This window comes from Buteo buteo, chromosome 5 (assembly GCF_964188355.1).
Source record: "Buteo buteo chromosome 5, bButBut1.hap1.1, whole genome shotgun sequence".
Lineage (NCBI taxonomy): Eukaryota > Metazoa > Chordata > Aves > Accipitriformes > Accipitridae > Buteo > Buteo buteo.
The window spans coordinates 5,141,600-5,167,173 of record NC_134175.1 but is presented as its reverse complement, the minus strand read 5'-3'; the positions used below and the strand labels follow the sequence as shown (position 1 = coordinate 5,167,173).

General features: G+C 47.0%; 1 protein-coding gene across 4 annotated transcripts; it reads right to left on the bottom strand.

The window, feature by feature from the left end:
- Positions 1 to 1,677: 1,677 nt before the first annotated feature.
- On the bottom strand, positions 1,678 to 16,573 carry H6PD (hexose-6-phosphate dehydrogenase/glucose 1-dehydrogenase). Of its 4 annotated transcripts, XM_075027321.1 has the most exons (7): positions 16,518 to 16,570; positions 16,104 to 16,214; positions 13,884 to 14,054; positions 11,448 to 12,104; positions 10,140 to 10,257; positions 7,631 to 7,900; positions 1,678 to 6,946 (listed from the first exon to the last, which is right to left on the bottom strand). In XM_075027321.1, exons 4-7 carry the CDS (start codon positions 12,072 to 12,074, stop codon positions 5,589 to 5,591), a joined length of 2,373 nt encoding a protein of 790 aa, XP_074883422.1. In that variant the 5' UTR covers positions 12,075 to 12,104; positions 13,884 to 14,054; positions 16,104 to 16,214; positions 16,518 to 16,570; the 3' UTR covers positions 1,678 to 5,588. The 4 variants fall into 4 exon arrangements, with proteins under 4 accessions (XP_074883422.1, XP_074883419.1, XP_074883423.1 ...); XM_075027318.1 differs by lacking the exon at positions 16,104 to 16,214 and having other exon boundaries at positions 16,518 to 16,573; XM_075027322.1 differs by lacking the exon at positions 16,104 to 16,214 and having other exon boundaries at positions 13,941 to 14,054; positions 16,518 to 16,573.
- Positions 16,574 to 25,574: the final 9,001 nt, after the last annotated feature.

The following is a 25,574-nucleotide window of genomic DNA, read 5'->3' as shown; positions in this document are numbered from 1 at the left end:
ATCTGTCAAAGGAGAGCCAACATGTCCCGCCGCAGGGAGCAGCTTGAGGGCACAGGCCTGGCACAGTCTGCAGTGGTGCTTGCAGGAGAACCTGGTGCTGCATTGCTACAGGACATCATGCCAGCTCTCTGCAGGGGGAGCAGCTGGAATGAACTGGATCGATTCACATTACCCACAGACATTTCACAAGGCAGCTTGTTCTGGGATCGCTCTGGCTCCTGAAATGTACTGTTTTTCACTCTCTCCCTTCCATCTCCTTTCTTGCCCCTTTTTAGGCAACGGCCACATTTTCAGTCATCTGTTTGGGGAAAGGAAGGCAATAAACCAAATCCCTACTAAGGCAGGCAATCAATCCAGAGGCACAAATCCTCCTAAGGATTGCCTTGAGCTGTGGCCGAAGGAGAAAAAGTCAAGCACAGCACAAAAAAATTGTTTTGAAAAGTGTTAAGACACTGAAAATTTTGCTGCTTTTACCACCACTGCCTCTGCTCTCTGTGCTTGGGGAGGATTCACTAATCTTGTAAGTGCTTGGAGTATCTCTCTTCAGTGACGTGCAATGGTCTCTAAACTGGAACAAAACTCTAAACTAGAATGAAAACACTCCTGACCTGGATGGGAAAACACTGTCCCAGCCCTATGACGTGACTGTTAAATCTCCTCACTTGCATGGCCATCTTCAAACGCGTGGGTTGCTTAGATAATTCAGCATCACCAACAGCATCAAAAAGTATCATACACACGTCATAGCAATGTTACCTGGACGCCCAAGGAAGCACCGCAGGGGATTGGGACACTGAAGAGGAAAAGACCCACCATCACTTGGTACTACAGAAATGCTCTGCTACATCAGCAGCCCGGGGAATCCACTGAACGCCCAGAAGAGTCTGTGAATGACAGTGCCCTTTCAGCTGCATTCAGGGGAACTAGCATTTGTGAATCAGCAAGACTGCAGCAAGAAAACATCTGATTTAAATCCTCCTATCCTCCTCTTGCCAGGAAAATGAAGCCTTCCCCTGGGGCAATAGGATGAAATTGCCGTCTTCCTCCTCCTCTTTCCGTGGCATGCTGCACCTTTTCTTTTATGTAACAGAGGTGCCAGGACAGACTTGCCTTTCACCCAGGAGGTGGTGGCTGGTCCTGGACAGGAACTCTTGGGTATCAGCTAAACCAGAGGACGGGCCTCCCTGCTGGGACCGTATGTAATGCCTTCCCAGCCAGAGTCACAGCACAGCTCGTTCTGGAAGTTCAACTGCATAATCTCAGCTCCCAGATCTTGAATAGATTATAGTTAAAAATGCAGCTCTATAAAGTCTATGTTATTAAGCAACTCTGTACTATGGTGACAGTATCTATGGAAATGCAACTCAGGGAGTAAATGTGGATCAGTGGAGACTTTCCTAAGGCCTGGCGATTTCAGGACCCTGCATAGTATTGGGTGATTCCATCTTCTCACCTTAAAAGGGCTTTGGCTGTTCCTCTGTTTTGAAAAGTCCTGGCCTTGTTTGGATGATACACAAAAAAAAGAGAGTCAGAGTGAACATTTAAGACTGCTGGTTTCACACTACAGAAAATTCAACATTCTCCTCTTTGTACAACTAGAACTTTAAAACTTCACTCCTCAAGAGGACAGGAAAAAAACAGAATGACCACCAATCTTTGAAAGAAATTCAAAGACGCTTTTGTTAAAAACTATTTATTTTTTATAAATATAATTCTCTATTCATTACACACCATGAAATGAATCACAAAACTTTACTCGTGGGAAAATAAGTTTTTACAACTTGATTTATAAAAGTTGAAGTGAAAAATGAATTACTTCCAGTGTTAGTTTTCTGTAAAACATATAAATAATCATACCATTGAATTCTAGGAATGCACTTGCCATTTACAAAAGTAGTAAAATTGGTATCAATACTCACTACCAGGAGAAATAGACTATAGGAAGTTACTCCATGGAGTTGCTTTTGCAAATAAAGGTTAATACAAGCTCTCAAGAAGATGCACACCTCCTATTAATAGCTTTCACAAAATAAAAATAGCACTGCTTCCTTGGCCTATAGCCCAGTGGATTTCTACCATTCTTCCTCATCAGATTTGTTGCTCGTTTAACCCTTCTTCCCATCCGCAGTCTCTCTCCTGCCAGTCACAAATTTTATACATTTAAAAATATTTGTTTTTCATTTGGCAAATGCTAAGTATTAAAGAGTTTAGTAGGAACTGTGAAAAAAAAACACCAGTTAAAAACAAACAAACAAACAAACAACCCAGATACCTATGTTCACCAACAAAAACGTGTGTAAGCTTTTACTGGATTTTAATAAAATCTAGGATGAATTTTGGGGTGACCCATTAGAAACTTCACATATGAGCCCTATTTTCAGCTGCAAAAGAACAGCGGCTCTCTGGGAAAAAAAACACATGCTTATTTAAAAGTGCAAATAAACCTCTCTAAAATTGGTGTTTATTTCAAAAGGTACCAGCCAAATATTAACAAGAAAGTGTGCAGTAACTAGAAAACACCAAAACCACAGTAATCTGTAAAGTAGCAATAAATTGTGTCATTCATAACAACAAATTTATTCTCGCATAGGTCAATTTTCCATTAAAACTTGTTCCCTCACACCAAACACAAAAGAACTGGAATGAAGTGAACATGGCTATTTTTGTTTAAAAACGAAAAATGATGTTTGAATTTATGGACATACCAGACCTAAAACATCTTCCTCTGCACAGCTGTTTCAGCCACTGTGGTATATTTTGGAGCCAGTGTTTGCTAGCACTCATCTACGAAAAGAGTTATTCCAGAAGAGTTATTCCAGTTAACTCCTAGGGGTATGTTTTTATTCCAGACTCCACTGTCAGCATATCCACTTGACAAGCAAGTCCTGCAGCAAGGAACCTGCAGTGCTCACCTTCCTCCCACTTTTCTATGCTACTCTCTTCCCCTGTGATTTATTTTCACCCTTGGCTGTTTGTGCCAGTAGTTAAGCCTGCCTGTAACCGTGAAACAGGCAGGAGCAAACTTACTCACAAACACACACAAAAGATGCATAACCAGCCATCCTGGTTGTCAAACCGGACCAGTTAAGACACTTGTGTGTCTCCTGCATTTGAGCTTTTGAGAAAGCTACACCACCACAACTCTCCTCCTTTCCCATGCAAAAGCAAAGTGATGCGCATCAGTGCAACTCAGCTCAGCTGAGTCAAATACAGTATGTAAAATGCAGCTTTTCTGGACCATCTGCAAGGTGGGGGAGGGTGTCGGCCAGAAATCACAGCCAGTCCCTGAGAATTTGGCCTTTTCCTGCTGCACATAGCTTCTGCCAGGTTATGTTCTCTCTGGCTCTGTTTGCCTAGGGACTGCTGACGAGTAACAGGCTCTCTAGAGCTTGCTCAGTGCACTTTTATCCGTGCCATTACCAGAGGACAACAATTCTGATTTCTGCATTGATATAAGCATTACGCTGAATGGCGAGAACTCAGGAACCTGGGAGCACAGGCTGTACAGACCTGCCCACCTTGCTTCATGTGCTATCGGACTGTAGCACCTATTTGTACCTGGATTTGCATCTTCATCGCTAGGATTCAGCAGATCCCTGTGCATGGAAGGATTTGAAGCCAATGCCTATCGCCCAGCTTTCTAAAGCAAAGTCCCTTTTCTTCCCTATAGTGCAGACTTTCGGGTCCCTAAGGGGTCACCAGACTCCCAGGTCCAACTCCTGAGGATCTTATTTTTCCCTTGTGAGGCTCCAGGGCTGGGAAGGATGGCCAAGCCTGGCACAGCCTCAGACCAACCCTGCTGAAAGAACAGCACACAACTTACTGCTGCTTCTCGGGGTCCGGGCGCCATCTCCTGTCAGCATCGGGGTCCCTGCTGAGCCCTCGGTCCCTGGGTCACCTCAGACCCCACCATCTCCACCAGGTCACCCCCACACAGCTAATTCTCTGCAGAAACAGGGCCAGCATTCACAGGAAGAAGAGAGAAATCCCCTTGAACGTGGCCTCTGCTCCTATGCAGAATCATCCCTGCTGGCAGCCAGTACCTTGTCCGTGTTCCACCTTCCTGCAGTGGGTCTGTCCCATCCTGGTGCCACCCCAGCTGAGTGGGTTTGTCTCTAGCCTCCACATGGACCATCAGCTCAGATTCTCCCATCTCGTGCCATCATGAATCCCTTACCAAAAGCTGCACTCTGGTGTGCTGTGGCAAATTACCCATTAGAGAAGATGACGGAGCATTCGGGGATATCATGAAAGCAGAGAGATAGCCATTGTGCATGGCAGCATCCTGGGAAGGTGAAAATTAGGAAGGGGAGAGCGGGGTCTCTAGGTAGGACTAGATGTCTCCAACCCTTCCTGTAAGCAACGGCACTATACATTTCTATAACCACTTAACGTTGTCCTGTCAACACAGAGATGCAATTTGCTATTTTTGTGCGCCCAAGAGATACGCACAGAAAAAATTACCTCCCCTTAGAAGTCAGCGTCCTTGAGTTCAAACACCCCACCACCATCCGCAAACACTGTAACTACCTTAATGCCTGCTCTAATGATGGATACGTTGACAGTTTATAAAGCCGCCTCCCGTAGAAATTTTATAAGCCACTGAATGACACTGCAAGCTTCAATTCTGAGGACAGAGAAAAGTTCATTTCAGAGAATAAGACACTGAAAGACAGTTAAAGAAAACATTTCTTTGCTAGCTAAACCCAAACACCGCCTCTAAACACCAAGCTTTTCCCTCAATAATTATTGCACTGCAGGCAAATAACAGCTCTGTGAACTGCCACATTCCTCACCCTGTCCCCATTATTCCCACAGCCTAAAAAGCAATGTGTCTTCCTTCTCCACCCCCCATGGCATCAGCTATCCACTTAATGAAAGCAGCAAATTACTGCTTATAAACCCAGCCTCTGCTGCTGGGCAATTTGCAAAGAGTCAGGACTGCAGCGAGCTCACAAATCAGTGTCAGAATTTAGGGGCCACATGCCACAAAAGCTAATGGGTGTCTGTGCTTCCAGGAGAGCACAGCCATAGTCAGTGGCTAGCTGACCCCAAGATGGGCTGCACATACAAGATTGCACACCCATGTGCACAGAACCATCGCTTTACCGAGACGACGACTCTGTCCCAGCCAGACTGAGCAGGGCAGAGGATGAACATGTTATTACTGTCTTTTAGCCTGAGAATTATAAAAAAAAAAAAAAAGGAAAAAAAATTGGCAGGTACTTAATTTAACAAGTCCCCCGTAGTGCCTGCGAGGTAGTTAAATGCTAATAACCACAAAGGCCTGACAGGGAAAACTGAGGCACTTCAAGGTGAGGTAATTTGTCCAAAGTCACAGTCAGAATCCCTAGCAGAGCCAGAAATGCTGCAGCGGGCTCTTGGCTCCTACTTAGCTCTGAACACTGAGCCGAGCTGCTTTCCGGGCTCAAATGTCAGAGGCACTGCAGGCCACGGATTTCCCAGAAGGTTAGAGGAGTCTGTCAGAGATGAAGCTGCTGCTGGCAACAGAAAAACATGGACATTGTGTAGGAAAATCCAGGCTGTAAGGGCCACGCAGACAAGGGAGGAGGGACACCGTGAAGGCATCACCCAAGCAGGGCTTCGTAATCCACATACCACACCAGCTGGCCAGAGCTGGGGCTGACACCTGAGATAGGCCATTTCCTTGGCTCATGGCCCACTCTGCTGAGCAGGATGGTGATGTCGTGCTTGCCCTTCCCCAAAACCAGGACAAACACCTGCCTGGCCTTGTTGATGAGGGGTAGGCTAAGGCTCATCCTTTGGTGAGGTTTGACGGGGCTTTCAGTCAGCACCACAGCCTGAGCCCCTTCCAAGCCATTTTCAGACTTGGGGAAGAGCGAGGCAGTGTGCCCATCAGTGCCCACCCCCAGCAGCACCAGGTCAAAGCTGGCATTGGCCACCAGGGCCACGATCTCCTTGGCGTACAGCTCCGTGCCTCTGTCCTCTTCCACACAGAGCCGCTGGTTCAGGTGCACAGGCATGGGGTGGACATTGAAGTAGGGCACCCTGACACTCTGGAGGAGGTGGTTGTGCAAGCTGAAGAAGTTGGACTCGGTGTCGGTGAGAGGGACGCAGCGTTCATCTACCAGCCAGATGTGGGTGTGCTTCCACGGGAAGGCATAATGGTGTCTTGCCAGCCGCTGGAATAGGACCACCGGGCTTGAGCCACCTGACAGTGCCAGATGGAACTGCCCGGAGCGTGCCACAGTCCTGCTTGCTATCTTCTCAATGTCAGAAGCCAGCTGGGCAATCAGGTCCTCAGACCACGCTGAGACCAGGGGACTTTGCCGAAATTTGGACTGGATTGTCCTGTAATCACTTGGCATCAGCCTGTTGGGGTTCAGCAGTTCCACTGCCTCTGCCAGCGTGAACGCCACTTCCCCACTCTCCATTTCAAAGTCTAAGAGGTGCTGGTTCTCCACACCCCCAGGGTAGAGGCGGAGGGGCTGCTGGGAAATGCTATCCAGCAGCGGCGTCCAGAACGCCCAGGAGGCCAGCAGGTTCTCGGTGGTAATGAAGAAGTCCTTCCTGCCATGGTAGATGTTGGAGATGAGGACAGAATACGCATCTCTCTCTTTCACGGGGCTGTACACGTAGTAGTCAGACAATGGTTGTCCAAAAATGTGCAGGTCTGACTGACCCACCGCTTCTCTCCAACTGCCTTCTGGCATGACAGGCCTGAAAAGGTTCCTGCTCACAAGCACTGCAGGGGCGTTGAGCGCGCCGTGCCCAATGTAGAAGATGATCTGCTTGGCTTTACATTGGCTGTGCTCAGCATCCCTCAGAGTCTCACTCTGAGTGCAGTAGGCCCGGTTCTTGAAGAGAACACGGACATAACCTACCCGCTCATCCAGAGCTTTCCCAGAAGTGAGGAGAAAAGGGACCCCTTCCCAACGCAGGCTGTCGCTGTGAATCAGCACACCTGAAATGACAGTGATGTCAGCTACCAAATTAAAAGCGAATAGCAAGCAGATTTGAGAGGATCTCTGCCACGTACACATCATTCTCCTTCCTTAGCGCCCAGAAATCTTGGCCTCTAACTGTGTCTCTTCCTCCACATTCAGCCCTTCCATGACATCACTGGAATAACTGCTCTCCAGCTACCCTGCTGTGCTTCCTCCCAGGTATCCTACTTGATTAGCCTCCTTTCATCTCGCAGGAGACCAGTTTCTGAGCACGAATATCATTCAGACAAAATATTTAATGGTCAGAAGATGCAGCATGGCCACAGATGGCCTTGCGGTCTACTAATCACAGAGAACTGCCAACGCTTTACCCCTCAGATGCAGAGAGCAACTCGACGTTATGGAAAGGCAAAGGAGTTTGCAGGCCACTTCTAAAAATAACGCAGAGATCTTATCAGGAATAATGGGACTTAGCTCTTATGCAATGCTTCCCATTCACCGGGTCGTTAGTTAACTAACCTGACAACAATATTATCTTGTTACAGCTCCCAGTTACCATGCTGGTGGATGCCTGGTGAAATCCCCGTGTCGGCAGTGAGGTCCAGAGTCACGGAGCTGGTATCAACATGCAAGGACTCCCATCTCCTGCTCTCCTCAGCTCTAGACTACTCCTCTCTGCGGGGCCCAGACCAAACTCTCACCTGCAAAGGTTGGCGTCGTGCTGATGTAGTCCTGCGCCTTCTGCAGTTCCTCCTGTACCTGGCTGGCGTATGCCTGATACTGACCCAACACGGCACTGTTTTTGTCCAGACCCCGCAAGGACTGGAAGGCCTGCAGCTTGCACTGCAACACCTCTTCAGCCCTGCTCACGTTGGCTGGAAGCTCCATGGTCAGGAACATCAGGGCCTCCGTGAGGTGGTTCTGCAGCACATCCCGGATGACTCCATACTGCTCGTAGAAGCTGGTGCGGCCTGAGGACAAAGAGGAGGTAAGATGCTGGCAAACTGATGTGGTTTTCTTGTAGCCTTGCCCTCCGCATGTATAACGTGTGTGGCAAGGAGAACAAAGAGCGCAAGCCCTAATAAGTTTGCACCAAGCTCCTCTTCTCCTGGCCCAACAATTAACTTGAAGCTATCGAGCTCAGAGAAGTTGTGGATGTACCACCACTGAATGTGTTCAAGCTCTGGTCGAACAGGGCTTTGAGCAACCTGACCTAGTGAAAGATGTCCCTGCCCATGGCAGCGTGGTCGGACTAGATAATCTTCAAAGGTCCCTTTCAACCAAACCATTCTACGATTCTGTGATTCTAAGCCTTTCATCTCCCTGCAGAGGGGCTTCCCAAATGTCTCTGCTACTAAAATAAAGATAAAAGGTTCCTGCAGGACTGCTTGTCCTCCACAGAGCCAGACATAATGGTCCTATTGGGTGCTTACAGAGCCTAAACCCAGCAGGAGTAACGCTTTTGCCCGATGGTCCTGAGTACACAAAGCAGAAGGCAGCTTTGCTTTCTTGGACTGCTTGTGCTTTCAGAAGCTGCGGTGAGTGACTGGCAGCAATGTTCAGCTCAAAGCTCCCACATACACCATGATGCAGAGCCCCCGCATAACCTTCGCCCCGACACTCCTGCCCCACAGGTCACAGCACCTGAGCCCTGGGACTCCACACAACATGCAGTTCTATGCAAAAGCTTTGACATACTACCTGGAAAACGGGGTCAGAGCAGGGACCCCAGCAGCTCAATAGCTACACACCAGGTCCACAGAACAGCTGAAGCTGGGCCCTGGCAAGGAGCACTGCTTTTCACTGCCTCTTTTCCACTGGTTTTCATGTCCTCAGAAGGCTCTGGCTGAGCCATGCCTTTGAGAGACAAAATTTCATGCACAAAGCTCTGCTTCTCTTTCCCTGCCTGACTTCTCATGCAGGTGGGAAAAGGGGGAGAAGGACAATGCACTTATAAAGAAAGTGACTCAAACAGATGCCTTTTCTGTCTGCCACACTGCAGACTGTATCATGGCCATAGGCTTCCCCTATTGATTGATACATTTATCTCCCTTGTTCTAATCCAAAGGCACATTCATTAATGTAATCAATGCTGCAGACTTGCTGGGAGCCAGGCTGCCAGCTCAAGCCGCACAGGGGAAAAAAGACGTCAAATGAAAAATTACGAAGTTGTTCAGAGCAGGGAGGGCACGGGGTGTAGCTGGGGCAACGCACAGACAACACAGTTCTCCCTAAATCTCTCTGCAATGCATCCCTCTGCCACAAACAGGCCCAGGTGACGTCTGGGCTGCCAAACCAAAGATTACTCTAGGTTTGATAAAATTGCATTAATTGAGTTTGTGGTGGCTGAGGAAGGAAGGGAGGAAGGGAGGAAGGGAGGGAGGGAGGGAGGAGGAAGATAGAAGAGGAGGTAAAGCGAGTGGAGAAGCAATCCTGATGTTGCAGAACTGAGGGCGCCTGACAACCCAAGAAGTGCTGCGGGTGGCAGTCCAGCCCAGAGTGCTTTATGCTGAGCACTGCAGAGCGGATGCTGCAGCACTGCAGGGAGAGATTGCAGCCGTGTCCTTCAGCAGGAGACCCATGCTAGCAAGTCTGGGCTTGGATTTTCCCTCTGCAATGCTCTTTCTTACTACAGAGAGGAAGGGAAAGAAAGAGGCAAACACAGACTCACCTAGGTACCTGGACTGACACCGGCTAGCCGATATGAGTAACATCCAGGCAAAAGATGCAAGAGCATCTTCCAAAGAATAGCGCAAATGTATACTCAGCGTGAGCTTGGCAGCTAACAGGACAGGAATACAAAAGGGTTGTTTCACAACAACCAGATTATTGCAGCACTGAACTGAAGTGGCCTTAGATTGCATCAATTCCAAATCCAGTGCCTTTTACCAAGATCTGGGATAGACAGCTAGGTGCAACACCCCCAAAGCTCTGCAGCAGAAAAAGGTGGGGCATTCTGCCCCTGCTCCCAGCTGAACTGCAATGGGAATCTTTTCTTGGAAGCAGCAACACTACCTGGAAGTGAGTCAGTCCCTAGCACAGGAAATGTAAGACAGTCCCTCTCTATTTCCAAGGAGCAACATATCATTAATCTGCTCTTTTTTGTTTCTGCACCAGCACTACCTCAAGGGCCACTTTCACATAATTAATGAACCTGCCAGTTCTCCTTCTCACTTATTCACGCTAGCTCTGCACACTCGCCTCACCAACCTTTAGCATCCACCGTCTCTTTCAAGACAATCTCCACTCTTTCCACATGATGTCTGTTCCAAATTGGATCCAGAAACTGTCGGTTCTGATCTCGAAAAGGCAGGATATGGGCTACAGCCTGTGAAGGGAGAAATCAAAGACCTAACAAAAACTCACCAAAGGCCCAACAAAAACTCACCAGATTTCCACAGTATCTCTGCCTCACTGCCCCATCCAGCACTGCGATGTGGCCAGCTCTGGAGCGTCAGCAGACATGCCACACAGCAGAGAGCAGAGTGGGTCAGGGAAAATCAGCAAGAGAGCCTGCAGTGATGCACAATGGGGTCTCCAATGACTGTACAGAGCAGACATTAAAGGTCTTTCTGAGAGATTTTGAGGTTGCATGTGAAAAAGACTGAACTACAAACTGCAAGGCACTCAGTTTATATCCATCAAAGGACAAAGGGCTGACTCAGACCATCCTGGGACTAACGTACAGTTCCAAAGTGCTGAAATACATCAGATCAGATGCTTACACCACCAAAGCCATCTGCTCTTTTCGGGAAAAAAAAAAAAGAGAAGAAATCCCCTCTCTTGCAGCTGGACATGCAACCTTCTGAGTAAAATTTGGCCACAGTGCCATGGCTGGAACAGGCCGCTTTCAAAATGTGGCATCACATTCCTCTAAAACAAGGATGGCATGCCCTTGAACGCGTTCCCTCTGGGACAATGCAGCTCCATATCCTGAGCTGTCCCTGCAGCAGCCAGTCCTCCGTGCCCTGAATGGAGCACAGGGCAGGAAGAAACCTTCTCCTAAGCATCCCGCAAAACTAACATCCCATCAGCTCCATACCATATCAAATTAAAAACTGCTTCTAGAAGCCATGGCTAAGCAGAGAGGCCTGTGTGTAATGAGATGGATGAACCGTGAGATGGAAAGGGCGTTGCTTATTCAGCGAAATCAAAGCCCTGACCTTGGTGAGAAGACCAGATGAATTTTGCATCTCTCCTTCATGCACACGCACAGTTCACCCCTACACCCTGGCTTTCCACTGGAAAGGGGACCCTCATCACTCTAATGGGAGAAAGCCCTGCTTTGGTCTGCATATTTCCTCTGCTCTGTAAGAGGAGGGACAGCAGCACAGTCCAGGACAAGAATAACAGTACAGGACTCCATAAGCAAATGGAGGCTTGGGAGCACACTCAGTGGCTCTGCCTGAATTCGAGAAGGGAACAACTCTCTCATTAGATGCAGAGCTGACACCCAACACTCTCCCAGGCACTAAGTCCCTCAACCTGGCAGGGGGCTGCGCATTGCAAGCTGCTCACCTGTTTGCCAAGGTAGTGGTCCACCCGGTACATCTCCTCTTCTCTGAAGAAGCTTGTCAGGTCTGCAGCCAGCTGCTGGGCTGACTCCAGGTCATGGCCAAAAGGTTTCTCCAGCACCACACGCAACCAGGCTCCTGGAGGCGGTCTGCAGCTGCTGTTGATGTGGCGGGCAATCTCTGTGTAGGCAAATGGTGGGACTGAGAAGTAGAAGATCCTTCCAGCCTCCTTCAGCCCCTCCTGGCGAAGCAGGGTTTCAATCTCTCTGTTCAGCACAGTGTAGTTTTCGGCAGACTTCAGCTGGTGGTATTGGCTCAGCTTCAGGAATTGGTCCTTGAGCACAGCACACCTGTTGGGAGATTCGTCTGGGGGACAGGTCAGCTTCTTCAGCACATCAAACATCAGCCTCTGCCCCGGCTCCAGAGCTGTCAGTGCAGCCCCATGGAAAGTGAAGCTGTGGCCACTGCTCACTTGGTCCATGTAGAGTTGGAATAGACCCTGCCACAAATACTTCTTGGCCAAATCACCTGTGGCTCCCAGCAAGACCACTGAAATGTGGCCCTGGGACGCTTCAGCCAGTGATGGCAAGGCTCCCATGAACAACACTGTACACAGGACTCTTCTCAGCATCCTGGGAGAGAAAAGGCAGACCCAGGAACACTAGAGGACAGGATTAAAAAAGGAAAATCTGTCAGTCCACGTTATAACACTGCAAAACACAATGCAAGGCACCTGCTTTCCCATGGCTGAAAAGCCAGGGACTTCTGCCTGCATCGTCCACCCAACAGTGTCTCCTCCACTCCATGATTTGAATCATGGTAGTAACTGGGGCTCTTGAAAACACTGCAGCCTCCTTATGCAAACCAAGAAGTGGAAGACAGCGTGTCCCTAAGGTCTTTCGGTAGCATAAGCATTGTTCCCACAGCTGAGTTAATGAGGGGGTGTCAATGCCTTTAGACTGTGAAACTGAAATCCATTTTAATACAAATTTCAGAGCTGGCTACAAACAAACACATGTGCCTGCAAATTAAGTACCGCTTTCAACAACCTCCTGTTTGGGACTTTGCTCAAACGGTATTATGTTGTCTTGGCATTGCTTCATGTCAATATTGTCATAGCAGCTCAGAGACAAGCACAACCACTGGCAGTTCCAGTACACAGGCTCTTCTTTAATACACTGCACTTTAATGACTCATGTGCACCACCACTCTTATGAACAGAGCTGAATTAGGTTCTAATGAGCTACGGGGAGACAAATGGTCTGATAAAACAACACAGGGGAATAAGAAGTTTAGTCCTTAAAATTGAGTCTAGACATGAGCCAGTCTAGATGCTGCCTCAATGGTTGTGTGTGCAGCCAGGAGACAATGCGGGGTTTGTGTTCTGCCTACTGCAACTTTCCATCACTGAAGAGTGCGTGTCAGCACCCGTTCTGGCCTTCTCCACTCAGTACCTGTTCAAACCACTGGAGCCAGTAACAGCTGGTCTCCCTGACCAAAAAGCCCCTTTGCTCATTCTTATTTATTCTTGTTTCTCTAATCCAAAATAAAGGTGTTTTTAAGAGAAATGACACAGTTCTTATACCTAGAAACACGGCAATGACTTTACATCTCAAGAGACATAATCCAGAGCAAGTGAATAAACCATTGTGCTGTTCTCGTTACATCAAGTATTATTTCAGAAGCTCTTACATTGGCTATCTCATTCTCTGAATTTCATTTTCTGAAGTTGTGTTTAGTTGGAGCATAGCCTTCAAATCACAAAAGATAATTAACTACTTTAAAAATTTTTGGTTCTGGTCAATAAATTTATACCTTTTAATTTTACATGTGTAGGAAAACCAGCCATTTTTTGACAGTAGGAGGAAAAAGTACATGGCTTTTTTATACTGGTACAGTTGCAATCTCACTAGGCTTTGCACTGGCATGATTACACCATTTTAAAATGGCAGTTTCCTGACCACACAACTGAGGTAAGTGGATCATTGGTATGAGAAAGAACATGATCATCCTAACCTTCTGCAGGCAGAGACAAGACAGAAAAGTGTCTCATCAGATTCATACACTCAGAGTCAGCTAGAAAACATAACACTGGCTCCACTGCTCCAGTTACAACTGTACATATGCCCCAGGACCAAAAGCTGTTACCTTTTACCTGCCCAGACTTACTCAGGATTGTTTTTCCTAGCCTGGAGCAGAAGGCCTGGTCCTTGCTCCCCTTGAATGGCAAGGGATGAAACACTGATGTTGTCCTAGCTTTTCACTGGTTCTCCCCCTGGAAAGCTCCCAGAAAAGTCACTATTCCATCACTAAATCAACACAGGATCAAAGTCAGCTGAAGGATAAGTAAATTAAAACAAGCAACTTCTGAGTATCTCTCCCTATCTGCAGCTTGAACCCGTCTTTATAAATCTTGGATTTCTCTCCCCAGCAGACTCACCCGAGTAATACAGGAGCTTTACAGAGAACGCAGTGGCAAAAGTAGCTGGAAACTTGCCTTCTTCACAGCCCCTCCACAGCGCAGATCTCTCTTTTCCTGTGACTGAGTGTACGGCAGACTCTCTGATCAACGGTCAGGTAAGCAAGTAAGATAAGGCAGGTCGTTCCCTTTCTGGTAAATGGGAGGAAAGACCCAATTACAGCAGAGAAAAAATGAACATGCTTGTGCCAGCAACGTCCCAGCACATCCCAGCTCTCAGCCCATAGACATTGGCTGTGCTAAAGCTTTTGGCTGCTGTTTGTGAGCAGGCAAAATGCAGGCGTATGTGGCAACTCCTGCTCCTGGAGTGTCTTCCTGACTAATTCCTCTGCTTTGCATGTGAGCTCAGATCCATGCTGAAGACTGACCCTAGTGAGCCTCCCCGGGAGCAGTCCCCCACTCCAACCCTCAGAAGAAAGGGCTTCCCAAGACTACAACCCTGACGCAGTGAGAAGGGGGCAGTTTTAGCGAGCGCCCCAAGGACAGAAGGACAACACTTGTGCGATGCTGCTGTGCCTTCTAGGCACCTGGGCTTCCCTCTCAAAGGTTGGTTTGCATGGAGACTCCTTGGCTTTTCCTTCCCTCTTTCCTGCATGGAAATCACACCGGAGCTGAGCATCAGTTAGCCAACCACAACTGCAGCCCACTCTGCTCTGCCATTGCGCAAAGGGACGGCCTCACTGCTCCCCACAGGGCACATCGCTCCCTCAAGAGACGGTCCAGTATCCATTGCTCTTCTCCGGAGACCTTCAACAAGGTATATTGTAGTCCGTAAATCTAACTCGTATCATGTCTCCCTAGCCTTCTGTTGTGACTGCTTCCCTTCCCTCCCTTCTTGCTGTGCTGTTAAAGCTCCACGCACCCACTTAAGGAATCCAGCAAATAGTGCTGGCAATTGCAGAGGGGCAGAAGTGTGGCTCCTAAGATTTTGTGTGCAGTATAAATAATTACCATTTTAAGCAGAGGTTTGGTTTTCCTTCCCCCACTACGGGGCTATAATGCAGATGACAAAGTTTTTCAGTGCAATAAAGTAATATTTACATTTGCTTGAGCGACCTTTAATCCAGGAACCTAGAGAAGTTTGACATACTGCCCGCTGCACCTTAGCAGGCTGCAGTTACTGCGATGGTGTACAGAGACCGTAGCTGAAGAGCAGGTACCTACTATGGAATGGGAAGGGTTTGGGTGGGTCATTCTCTTCCACGTACCCAAGGAAATTGAGAGAATTAGCCAGGCAGTTTCCTGGCAGATTCAGCTACACAGTCACATGTATTTCCCAACCAACTGAAAACCAGTTTCACAACACTCCCAATTGCAAAATATTGTGCTACACTGTGCCCAGAATAAGCACAGTAAACCCAGCGATGTTTGTTTACTGCTTTCATATCAGATAATCACCACTGTTCACATTAAAAAATAAAACTCTAAAAATTCCCTAGCCAGACAGAACAAAGTTACTCAGTCAGGCTTCAGAAAAAGACTCCTGTGCCCGATCCATATAAAACACTCTAAGGGCTTAACCCAGCAGTAAGGGTAAGACTGTGCACTCCCTTGCACAGTCACTGGAGTTCCAGTTTGACAGGAGCTCGTTTCAGGTCTTGTAAGTTCCCCTGCTGTACGGAAAAAATGAAAAAGACCTTTTTTGTTACTGCTGCATCCCACCGAAAAATAATTCACAGACGCCTGGCCAAATGCAGCGTGGCCTGGGGCTCCTACAAGGCTGTGCATATGTAGCACATGAAGGAAAGAGTTATGGAGATCGTTTGAGAATCAGGAAAACATATTGGTCTTCTGCATATGCAAACATTAGAGCTGGAATGACCCCGCCACCAGCTCCTGGAAAGGTCAGAAGCTTAATGTGGAGACTCACATTAAAAGCAAGCTGAGCGATGCATGAATTAGTGTTTGGCCTTTCCCGTTCACCACCCAACGCAGCACTGACAGACAGTCCCGCTCCTAAAATCGAGCAAGCTCTGGCCCCAGCACCGTGACAGCAGCTCCGTTCCCGAAGCCCCGGAGAAGCAGGAGGACAGGGTTACGGCGAGAAAAATGACTACGATGGTGCGTGGGCACCACCTCAGCCGCAGAGACACGGAAAGCAGGCGATGAAAGCCCTGAGGTGCGTGTCCCTGCCCGTGACAGCCACCCCCCGCCACGAGAGACCCCAATCTCATCCTCCACCTTGTCCGCTGGCGATCTCCTCCCGGTTTCCCGAGCACCGGGAATGCAGAAAGGACTCGGTGGACGGTCCCTCACCACGGACCGAGGTAAGGGACACCAGCACAGACCGTGCTAAAAAAAAAACACGGGTGGGGGGAAAAAAGGAGGGGGGGGGGGGATGTTGGGAAAGCGTCTTCCCTCAGAGCCGGCCGGCAGCACACCGTGCCTTGCACAAGAGGAAGCGGGGCCGGCCCTGCGGAACCTCGCGGCGTCCACGGCACGGCCGCCCACGCCGTCCGTGCAGCTGCGAGGCACGGCAATGCACCCCACGGGAAAAGGACGCCTTTTCCAGGCTGCCACACGCAGCCGCGGCGGCGGGAAGCCGCCTCCTTCTTCCGCGACCCGTCCCCGCCACGGCCCCCCCCCCCCACTCACCTCCCTCCCACCCCGGGCCCGCGAGTGGGGCGGCGGCGGCGGCGGCGGCGGCTGCGGGCGGGCCCGATACAGCGCCCCGCCCGCCCGGGGAGCTCCTCCCACCGCCGAGAGAGTCTGAGGTTGGCGGCGGCTCTCGCCGGGCAGCGACGGTCGGGAGGGGGGGAAAAAAAAAAAAAGTCTCAGGGCTAAGGGGGTTCAGGGGGCGTGGGGTCTCCCTCGAGTGGGAGACAGCCACCCTTGGCCAGCCCCAGCCGAGCACCGTCGCTGTGACTGGGCCCTGGGCCCTGAGGCTTGCACCCTTTCAACACCTGGGGGTTGCATCAGGCGTGTCCGCCTGGATGGGCACATGGTGGCTCTGGTAGCGCGTTTGGGCTGGAGAGGTTCGTAGTGCACCATTAGACCAAAACCTCTACTGAGGCCAGGAGTTTCAGTAACTGAAAGAAAAGGTCTCCATTTTCCCCAGTTGCGTTGGCAGGTCTAATTTTTATATATATATATATATATATGTGTGTGTGTGTGTGCAGGTGTTATTTGCCTATGGACATCGCATTGCTTTGTGTCCTGAAATTATTGTGACTCTAGCATACTACCTTCTAACTACACATGTGCATCCACAACTCCAGTCTTACGTTTTCTAAACAAAAGAAGCACCTTGTGAACCTCCTGGAGCGCATTTCAGTTCAGCTTGACAGTGCTTGTAGACACGTCGGGTTTTGGGAAGGCAGCTGGAGTGATGAAAGGCAGACAGAAGAGAAGCAAAACTCTATAAATGCCCACCACCACCCCCCAAGAATGCACACAGCAGAGCACTCTTATAAAATGTCCTGGTACAATGTAAAACTTTCAATGTTGTCTTCAAATTCACTGGGGTGAAAAATGTCATAGGCATCATTTCCGTAGCTGGCTCCACTAAGTACATTAATATACACAAATCTTTACAGTTGCTGGCTCTAAGATGTAAGCAGGCTGTAATCAGACTCAGGGTCTTTGCTAGCATTGGACTCACTGCTATGTCAGGGCTCTAGTTATGGATTCCACCAGCTCCCCATGAAGTAACATGTAAAATGAATATGAATATTCAAGACTCCTTTGTTAAGAGCCCTGGCCTGCCAGACTACACAGATACCAGTCTAGGCCTCAGAAAATGCTGTGTTTTTGCAAACCATGATTTGTATGCCAATAGCAGAGAGTTGTAAAGCAAACTTACACAGTTAAATAGCTATAACTCTATCCAGTAATAAATGGCATTACATTATATGGCAAGACTAAACACCATTCCTATTGTCTTATTTCACTCAAAGGTCTCAAATTATTTTACACAAGTAGATACGCTTTACCACAACTACTTTACAGATGGGGAAACTGAGTCACATTGGCAGAACTGAGAAACAAAATTGGGGTACCTTGCTGCTCAGGCTGGTAATCTAGCAATGACATTATGTATAAGACAAGCCTTGCATTGTATTTGTGGTATGACTTTGAATTATATTTACAGTATAATTTATTGATGCCATAACATTCTTCACCATTCAGTTCTGGAGGTTCTTCCGTCAGCATGTGTGCCTGATCTCAAAAAGACCCTTCATGGTATTGCAAAGGTGCCAGAGTGACACAGAGTGTTAGCACCTCGGTTTGTCTGCAAGATGCGGGTCCAAACGAGGGATGAGGGAGACTGCAGTCTACCCTGCTTCACATTACACGTCGTTTTATGATTCTGACCATGTTACTGATGCAGCTTTGGATTGGGTGAAGTCTGAATGCCTCTAACAGTGGCCCTATTTCTGAAACGCAGCAGAGGGTAGATCACAAGCATAACTCAAGTGATGAAATTTAATAAATTAAACTTGGTGAGGGGGTAAATAACTCATCTGAAGAGCCAGCTGGCCAAATAATCCAGTTCCAGAGATCTCCCCTTATTACTCTGTGTGATATTACTACACAGTACATTTAGCAAGAAGCTTAGGGGAATCAGTGCTGTATGCCATAGCTACGTATTTAACCCATCAACGACCTGATGACAAAGCTTGCTTAGCTCTCAGAAGCTAATCTGGGTCTGTTTGGGTATAGCAGACGTAAAGAAGACGTAAATGGGAGTCCCCTTTCACAGTCTGTTTTCTCTTCTGGAAGAAAAAGGGGCTTTGCCATCTACTTAAGCAGAAATCATTAAAGTGCAAATCTCCCTGCTGCATATTTCTGGCACACTGAATGAGATGAACAGCTGAGACCCTGGTCACTTGAGCCTGTTATTATTCCAGATAGAGCTGGAAGTTGGGAGTAGCGGCAGTTGTTTAACATCTTCTGTTGAGAGACCATGTTTTCAGCTAGTTATATGATGCCAAACTTTAAATATTGAGGCTGAAATCGTAGGGGGGGGTTCACTCTGTGCAGTCAATTTTTGGAAGTGTCTGAAAAAAATGGTGCAGCTATTTCTGAGCTGAAGGTCAGAAGATAAAATAGGTTTTTTGACCATGTTAAAAATATCTCAGCTGTTTCATTAAGGAGCTCTAACATCTCATAATTTGGGGCAAGTAAGATTTTATCGGGATGATGGTTTGGATCAGAATGTGCTTTTGTCGGAAAAAAGTATGCTTTTGTCAATGCCTTTTCAGACTTACTCAGTTGCATGCTCCTTTAAGGGAAATAGGTCCAGTGTGACAGATGAGACATGTGATGCCAATAAAGGAATAAAAGGTAGTTAGCAAAGGAAGGGGCATTAAGGAGGCAGGTGCTCTACAAGCAAATAAAAGCTCTGTAGGAAAAAGAGCTCTTCTGGTTGGTGTTTAAAGAGGGTGTTTCAGAGGAGGAAGTATTAAGCTGAAGAGAGCAGCTTGTCAGTTGAGAAACTCTAGCCTGTAAACCTCGAGTAGAGACTGTATTTTGGCATAGCAATTGAAAGCTCTTCCACAGCAAGTGGCTCTTTAGTTAGGAGAGGGAGAAACAATATCAAAAAAGTGAGCTTGCTGTAGTGGGAGTCTGTTGCCCTTTGGTGTTGCAGTCACAGACTAGTCTCTAAGTGTGGAGAGGTGAAAATGAGCCAGGATGGGGTTTGTGCTGCTTTGAAGAGGTAAGGTGTGCTTCAGCATAGCAAGCTTTTGATGAAGTAATCTTAGAGGAAACTTGCCTGATAACCGCCAGATTTATTAGCCTCTGCAAAGGCATCTACTGCCAATGATCTATAGATGTGCCTGTAAATGACTGAGTAATTTTTGTGGATGCTTTATCATTCCTCGGTTCTCGTGTGTTGTTTCATGAGCTGGGAGCCCTGCTTGGTCATGCTGCTGCAGAGCCTGGTGGAGCTGGGTCAGTCGTTGTGCTGGGGTGATAAGCTTCCAGGAAGGCTCCGAAGTTCTAGACTATCAAGCTCACATGACTTTGAGTCAAGCTGTTAACTTCTGCTGTGAAGCAATAAAGAACAGCTGTACAGCAGCTGGGGTTCTTAGTAGAAAATAAAATTACTGTCTTGTGGCTTCTGGAAAACCAGACTGTAAAAATCATAACAGTAGTTCTTAAACTGGTGTGGGAGAGAGTAAGAAAGAGAGGCTTTGTTATGGCTATTGAGGCAAGTCCATGACTTGGCTACTTAAGGCGTTCTGGAGCTGCAGTTGTGCTTGAAGTTGGTTTGTGGTTAAGCGTGTTCACTTAAAGCCTTGAATGGGCCTGATAGAGGGAAATTTCCAATCCAGGTTAAGAAGTTTAGATTTACTTTTGCCTGTGTAGTATTAAACAATACTATCTCTGTGTATCCAGACAAACTGTACTTAGGGGCTGGAAAGCTGATCTATGCAGGACCCCTGTTGTAGCGATGGCAGGTGATGTTCCTAAGACCTGACTGCTCTGGTGTTCTGTCTGGACAACTTGGCTCCTAAAGAGCTTAGCATCAAAGTAAAGCTGAGACGCTCCAAGGTGAGAGAGTATTAGAGTAATACTGCCTCTTAAGAGCTGCTGCTTCTATTGTTTGTCGACTTTCCTTTTTAAACTGTAGCTTTTAAGCTGTAGATATCATGTCCAGTGAATGCCTCACAGGTGTGCAACTTGAGTGGGGCAGGAATGTATGTTAACACAGCTGACTTGCTGTGAAGCTTGAGTGAATGGCATTACTAGCTAATTCAGTTACCTCTCTGCTGCTATCCCCAACCAGTCATGGGACTAAGACATGACTTAATGCCTCAGTGTAAAGTTCTGTCACCAAGACTAGATGAGTCCTTCAGCAGCATTGCTGCAGTAATGATGCAGTCTGCCATCGCTCAGCAACCAGGATGCAGCTGAACTACGAATATGCCATAAAAGTAGTGACAAGGGGAAAGGAGTTGGGGGCTGGGAAGGAGGAGGGTTAATCTTCACCAAGTACTCTACCTGAATCAAAACCGAACTGATCAATCAAGTAAGCTGTGGCTAATTTCTGCCTTTTGTTCTAACAGAGTGGTGCTCTCATCAGCTTGATCAGCAGATTAAAGTGCTGGCATCTTCCCCAGGAATTCCTGCACTGGGACAAACTGCCTTCAGTCACCTTTTCAGTCTGGGACTAAGTGAGGATGGAAATGGAAGTTATAGGCTAAACATGCTGTTTCTTCATTGTAGTGTAGAGAAATGTTATCTTCGTCTTGTGCATGAGGGCAAAGGAAGCTAGGCAGCTTTGCTTATCTTTCAGTAGCCGAAGACATTACTTGGGGCTCCTGAGGACCTCTTAGTGCATTAACTAAAAGAGTAAGTTGTACCTATACTATCTGGGGGGGGGGATCATAAAGCAACTACTGATCCCCATTGTTGTAGATATGTGGAGATGGACTAAAACCTGTCTGCTCAAAATAAGCGAAGGTAGTTTACAGGTGAAGTGATGCCTCCTCTCTGCCCTTGGTGTTAACAGTAATCATCTTTCCTTGTTCGTTCTCTAACACGAACATCCAAATTGATTCAGAGCTTCAGCAGTTCTGAGTCTCTATCATAATAGGTTAATTTACTTCAGAAAGAGGCAAAAGGCAGGTAACTTGTGTTGCTGTCTGGCTGGCCCTGACAGCTTCTGGAGTGCTCAGGAATTAGAACTGCAAGCCTTTGAAGGCTTAGCTATTCTGTGGTAGTACTTTGTCCACTGAACAATGCTGGCCTTCTCCAAACTCTTTGGGGCTGGGTAAGAAATTACTTTTCTTGGCTTGTGATGTAAAAGGTGGACAGAAGACAGGCATGTAGGAAGTGCTGTAATTGTTGAGCTACCTTAAGTTCCCCAAAATATCCTTGACTGGAGTTTAGTAGTCACTGTATCTTAGGTAAATATTGATAGATTAAGATTGACACACTGAACTTCTGAAATTAATAATGGACGTTGTTGTGCTGGTAATCAGTTTCCTGACTAATTAGTATTAGACATTGTCCTAGATTAAAACAAAACAACAAAAATTAATAGTCTATAAATAGCACACTTGTGAGAAGAAACCTTCAACTATGTGGAGGCTTCGTAGTCTAGGAATATCTTAGCTCTTGCTTTGATGTTCACATCTTCAGTCCTAGGTTTTTATCATTCTGAGTAGACAGTGCAACGCTGAATGCCAGTGTTCACCTTTATATTGAATTCTTATTGAGTGATACAGGTTTAACCATTGCAGTAGGGTTATTGATTCCATCCAAGAAGTTTTGGAAACTGTAATAAAAGCAAAAGCACTATCTACCAACCACCTTTATGTTCTAACATAAATAGTGGCCCAGGCAGTATCTGATGGCATAATACTGCAGCAGAGCTGTCTTGCACTTCATGTCAGAAAGCTGAGGAGCCCAGGACTGCTGCACTCCATAACAGCTGAACTGCATGAATACAGCTGAGGAAAGTCAAAGGTTTTCTTGGAACATCTAACAGCTGAATATTCCTCTGCCCTTATCTCAATGCCACATTAAGATTAGACTGATTGATAAAGTTGAAAAACAAAATCCTTCATCATAACATATTTGTTCTCCTGTAACAAAGTGAAATGCACCAAAATGCATAACCCTGTTACTATTAATGGACTGTGTTGCAGCAGCAAATTGGTGCAGAGTTTGGGATGGTACATGGTGTTCGGTGCATTCATTCCTTGGCATATTGCATACAGGCTGTGCATTGGAGCTTCGTTTCATTAAAGCGGTGCTTTTTCTCATCGTACCTACTACAGATGAACTATGTGTTTCTGGTTTGTAGAGTGAGTGGCCTTGAAGTATTGTGGAACACTTCAGTAAATCAATGTTTGCAAAGCCTTGGTAAAGATGTATAAAATTTCAGTAAAACTTTTTGACGTTCAAGGGAGTATCTTCTTGCTGCTGGTTTTAGCCTACTTTCAGGTGTCACTCAAGGCCTGCAGAGGTAGTGGGCTTTTTTACACTGAGAATATCCTGCCTGTTAATGCGAACTCTGCCATGCAGTAGGTGCAGCAGTACAATACCTGTAGCAAGGCACAAGTAACTATAAATACAAAGCTGAATACCCAGCTTTGTCTCTCTGTGCTCTTCTGTGGTGGCGTAAAACCAGAATAATTGAGTATGCTATCTTATGCAACAGGTATAAAGAAATAAGAACTGACCCAGTCCCCTGAATCCTGGGCTAGACCTCTGCTGAGTGGGTGGTAATGACTGACATGCTGGATGCAGATCTTAATCTGCATATACTGTATCTCCTCTGGCAAAGAACAGGTATCCTGTGCATTTGTGTTATGGGACTGACAGGCAGGTGTAAGTGGTCCAGTCAAAAAGCTAATCTCCAAATGGAAAAGCAATGAAGGTGAAAAAGAAGAAAAACATTTTCCAGTCAGTGCCAGGACTCTTTTGGATACAGATAATCAGCATATCTGAAAACCTGATCTAAAAGCTTTCAAGGGTGGTACCAAAAGGCAATAATAAATTTAGATTGACCCTGATGTACACTTGGCATTTTGCTATGGTGCATTGAAGTATGTGGATGAAAAATTAACATGTTTCAAAACTATCACTCTGCAACTGTTGGTTCCAGAGCCAGCTTGCTGTAGAGCTCTTGCCCACGTATTTTAAATGCTGCCTGGTTCAGTTGTTCCCCTGGCAATATCCTTCAATAACCTTGAGCTTAAACTGGCTTCCCCTTCCTCAGTCTCGCTTAGCACTGGATACTAGAATAACAGAACCAGAAATCATTAGTAATCAGTAACTCGAAGATGTAAAGTGAAATCTCTTCTCTGGACGCTAGTCTTTTTGTTCCATAATGCTGATTCTCACCTCCGTGACACGGAAGGAAAATGGACTAGCGCCTGTTGTCTCTGTGCTCATTAAATCTCTCTGCCGTGAAAACAGGGGCTGAATCCACCACGAAATACAGGGTTCTACACACCTTCATTAGCTGTAGCCTTTTGATGGCTTAATCGATGGAATAGTTGAGGGATAAATTGTGCATTCTGTCAAACCAATAAGAGGCAGGAATTAAATGTACACAGGGCAAAAAGCTCTTCTAGGCCTCAGCTGGTTTAAAACAACATAGCTTTGCTGAAGTTAGTGATAGGTCTTTGGATCAGGTTTTACACTGTTCTGTGTATCAGGAAAAAAATTGGACCTGTTAAATGCTTGTGGAAGGTGTGACCTTTTTTGGTTTTTTTTTCAAAATTAATATATGTGCAGTTTCTGTCTGAATTCTTGATATGGTTAACGCTGGTGTTGGCAATACCATGGAGAATGAGATTTTTCCCTGTTATTTTTGTCACCCCTGTCCTTACTGATAGAGTCGAAGAGCACTCTCCCTGCATCTTTCTATCTTCTGCTTGCCTGAGAAGCCACTGCTGACTTCTGAGTAAGTGCCAGCCTGCACCCCAAATTTAGACTAGCTCAGGTGGGAGCAGAGAGGCTTCTGCAGATGTCTGACTTGCTTTTCAATTTTGCTCTTGCAAGAGCAACATCACCAGGTGAGAAAACCTAGCAGGCAATCAAATGGCTCAGTCTCCACCTTGTCAGGAAATACGGCTGCACAGAGAGCGAGCGCTTGCTTTTTAGACACAATCCTATAGGATCAGGGTTCTTGCAGTGTCAGGGATTTAAGAGTTTTTAACTCCCCCTCCCCCCTTTTTTTTTTCCTTGCTTGTCTGAACAGCTCTGGGCTCTCCCGGCATCACTTCAGTGCAAGGACCCGTCTGACACTACTTATGCCAGGTCCTGCCTCCCTCACAGGAGAAGCAGTCTGCAACTTTTGCTGCTCTAGACAACGCTTCATCTCTGAGAAAACAGAGCTCTACAGAGTGGATTTGGGGTAAGAAGAGAGAACTTCGGAGGGAGGGAGGGTTTCCTAACCTGCTTTAATGGAAGCGCTTTCCTTTGCATGCTTTTAGGAAGGGAGGCATTTTAAAGAGGCTGTGGTTCTTCCTCCTGCAGGGTTGTCTTTTGTAATTGATAAATGATTCAAAAGTCCAACTTCTGGTGTGTGCTTGCTAATCAAACTTCGTTCAGTTCGTTTCCTCTCTGCCTTTTTAATTCTCCTTGGGACCAATATGAGGGAGGCTGAATCAGTGAAGTCTTTTTTAATCTGCTTTTTTAAAACCACCACCAACAAAAATAAAAACCAACAACAAAAAAAAGCCCCAAACCAGAATTAAACCCACTAAAATGACTTGCCAGGAGCCCTGGTTTTGCATTGTCTCTGCCGCTGATTTTCCAAGCAGGTGGTGGGTTTTTAATGCCTTTAGGCTGGTGCAGTTGTGCTGCAGTCCGAGCCCTGTGCTAAGCTGCAGAGCCTTTGCAGGAGTGCAGCAGGACGCGCTGCCTGGCTGCTGATGCAGTACTTCAGGAAAGGAAAGTTCCTGCATCTCCCCTCCTTTCCCCTTTCCTTGACACTTCTCAGCTTGTCTCCCCACTCCAGCTCCTTGTCACAACCCACCCCACCCCCCCCCCCCAAAAGAAACTGGGGGTTGTGTGGCAGGATAGAGGAGGACGAAGGAGAAATTGGACACTGCAGCTTTAAGAGTGCAGTAGTGCCAGAGCTTTTCTCCTTCAAGTGATCTGCAAAGCAGCAGCCTTAGCCAGGGATTCCCCTTTTCGTGGTAGTCCTGAGCTCTCCGGAGCTGCCAGCTGGAATCAGGGTTTTTG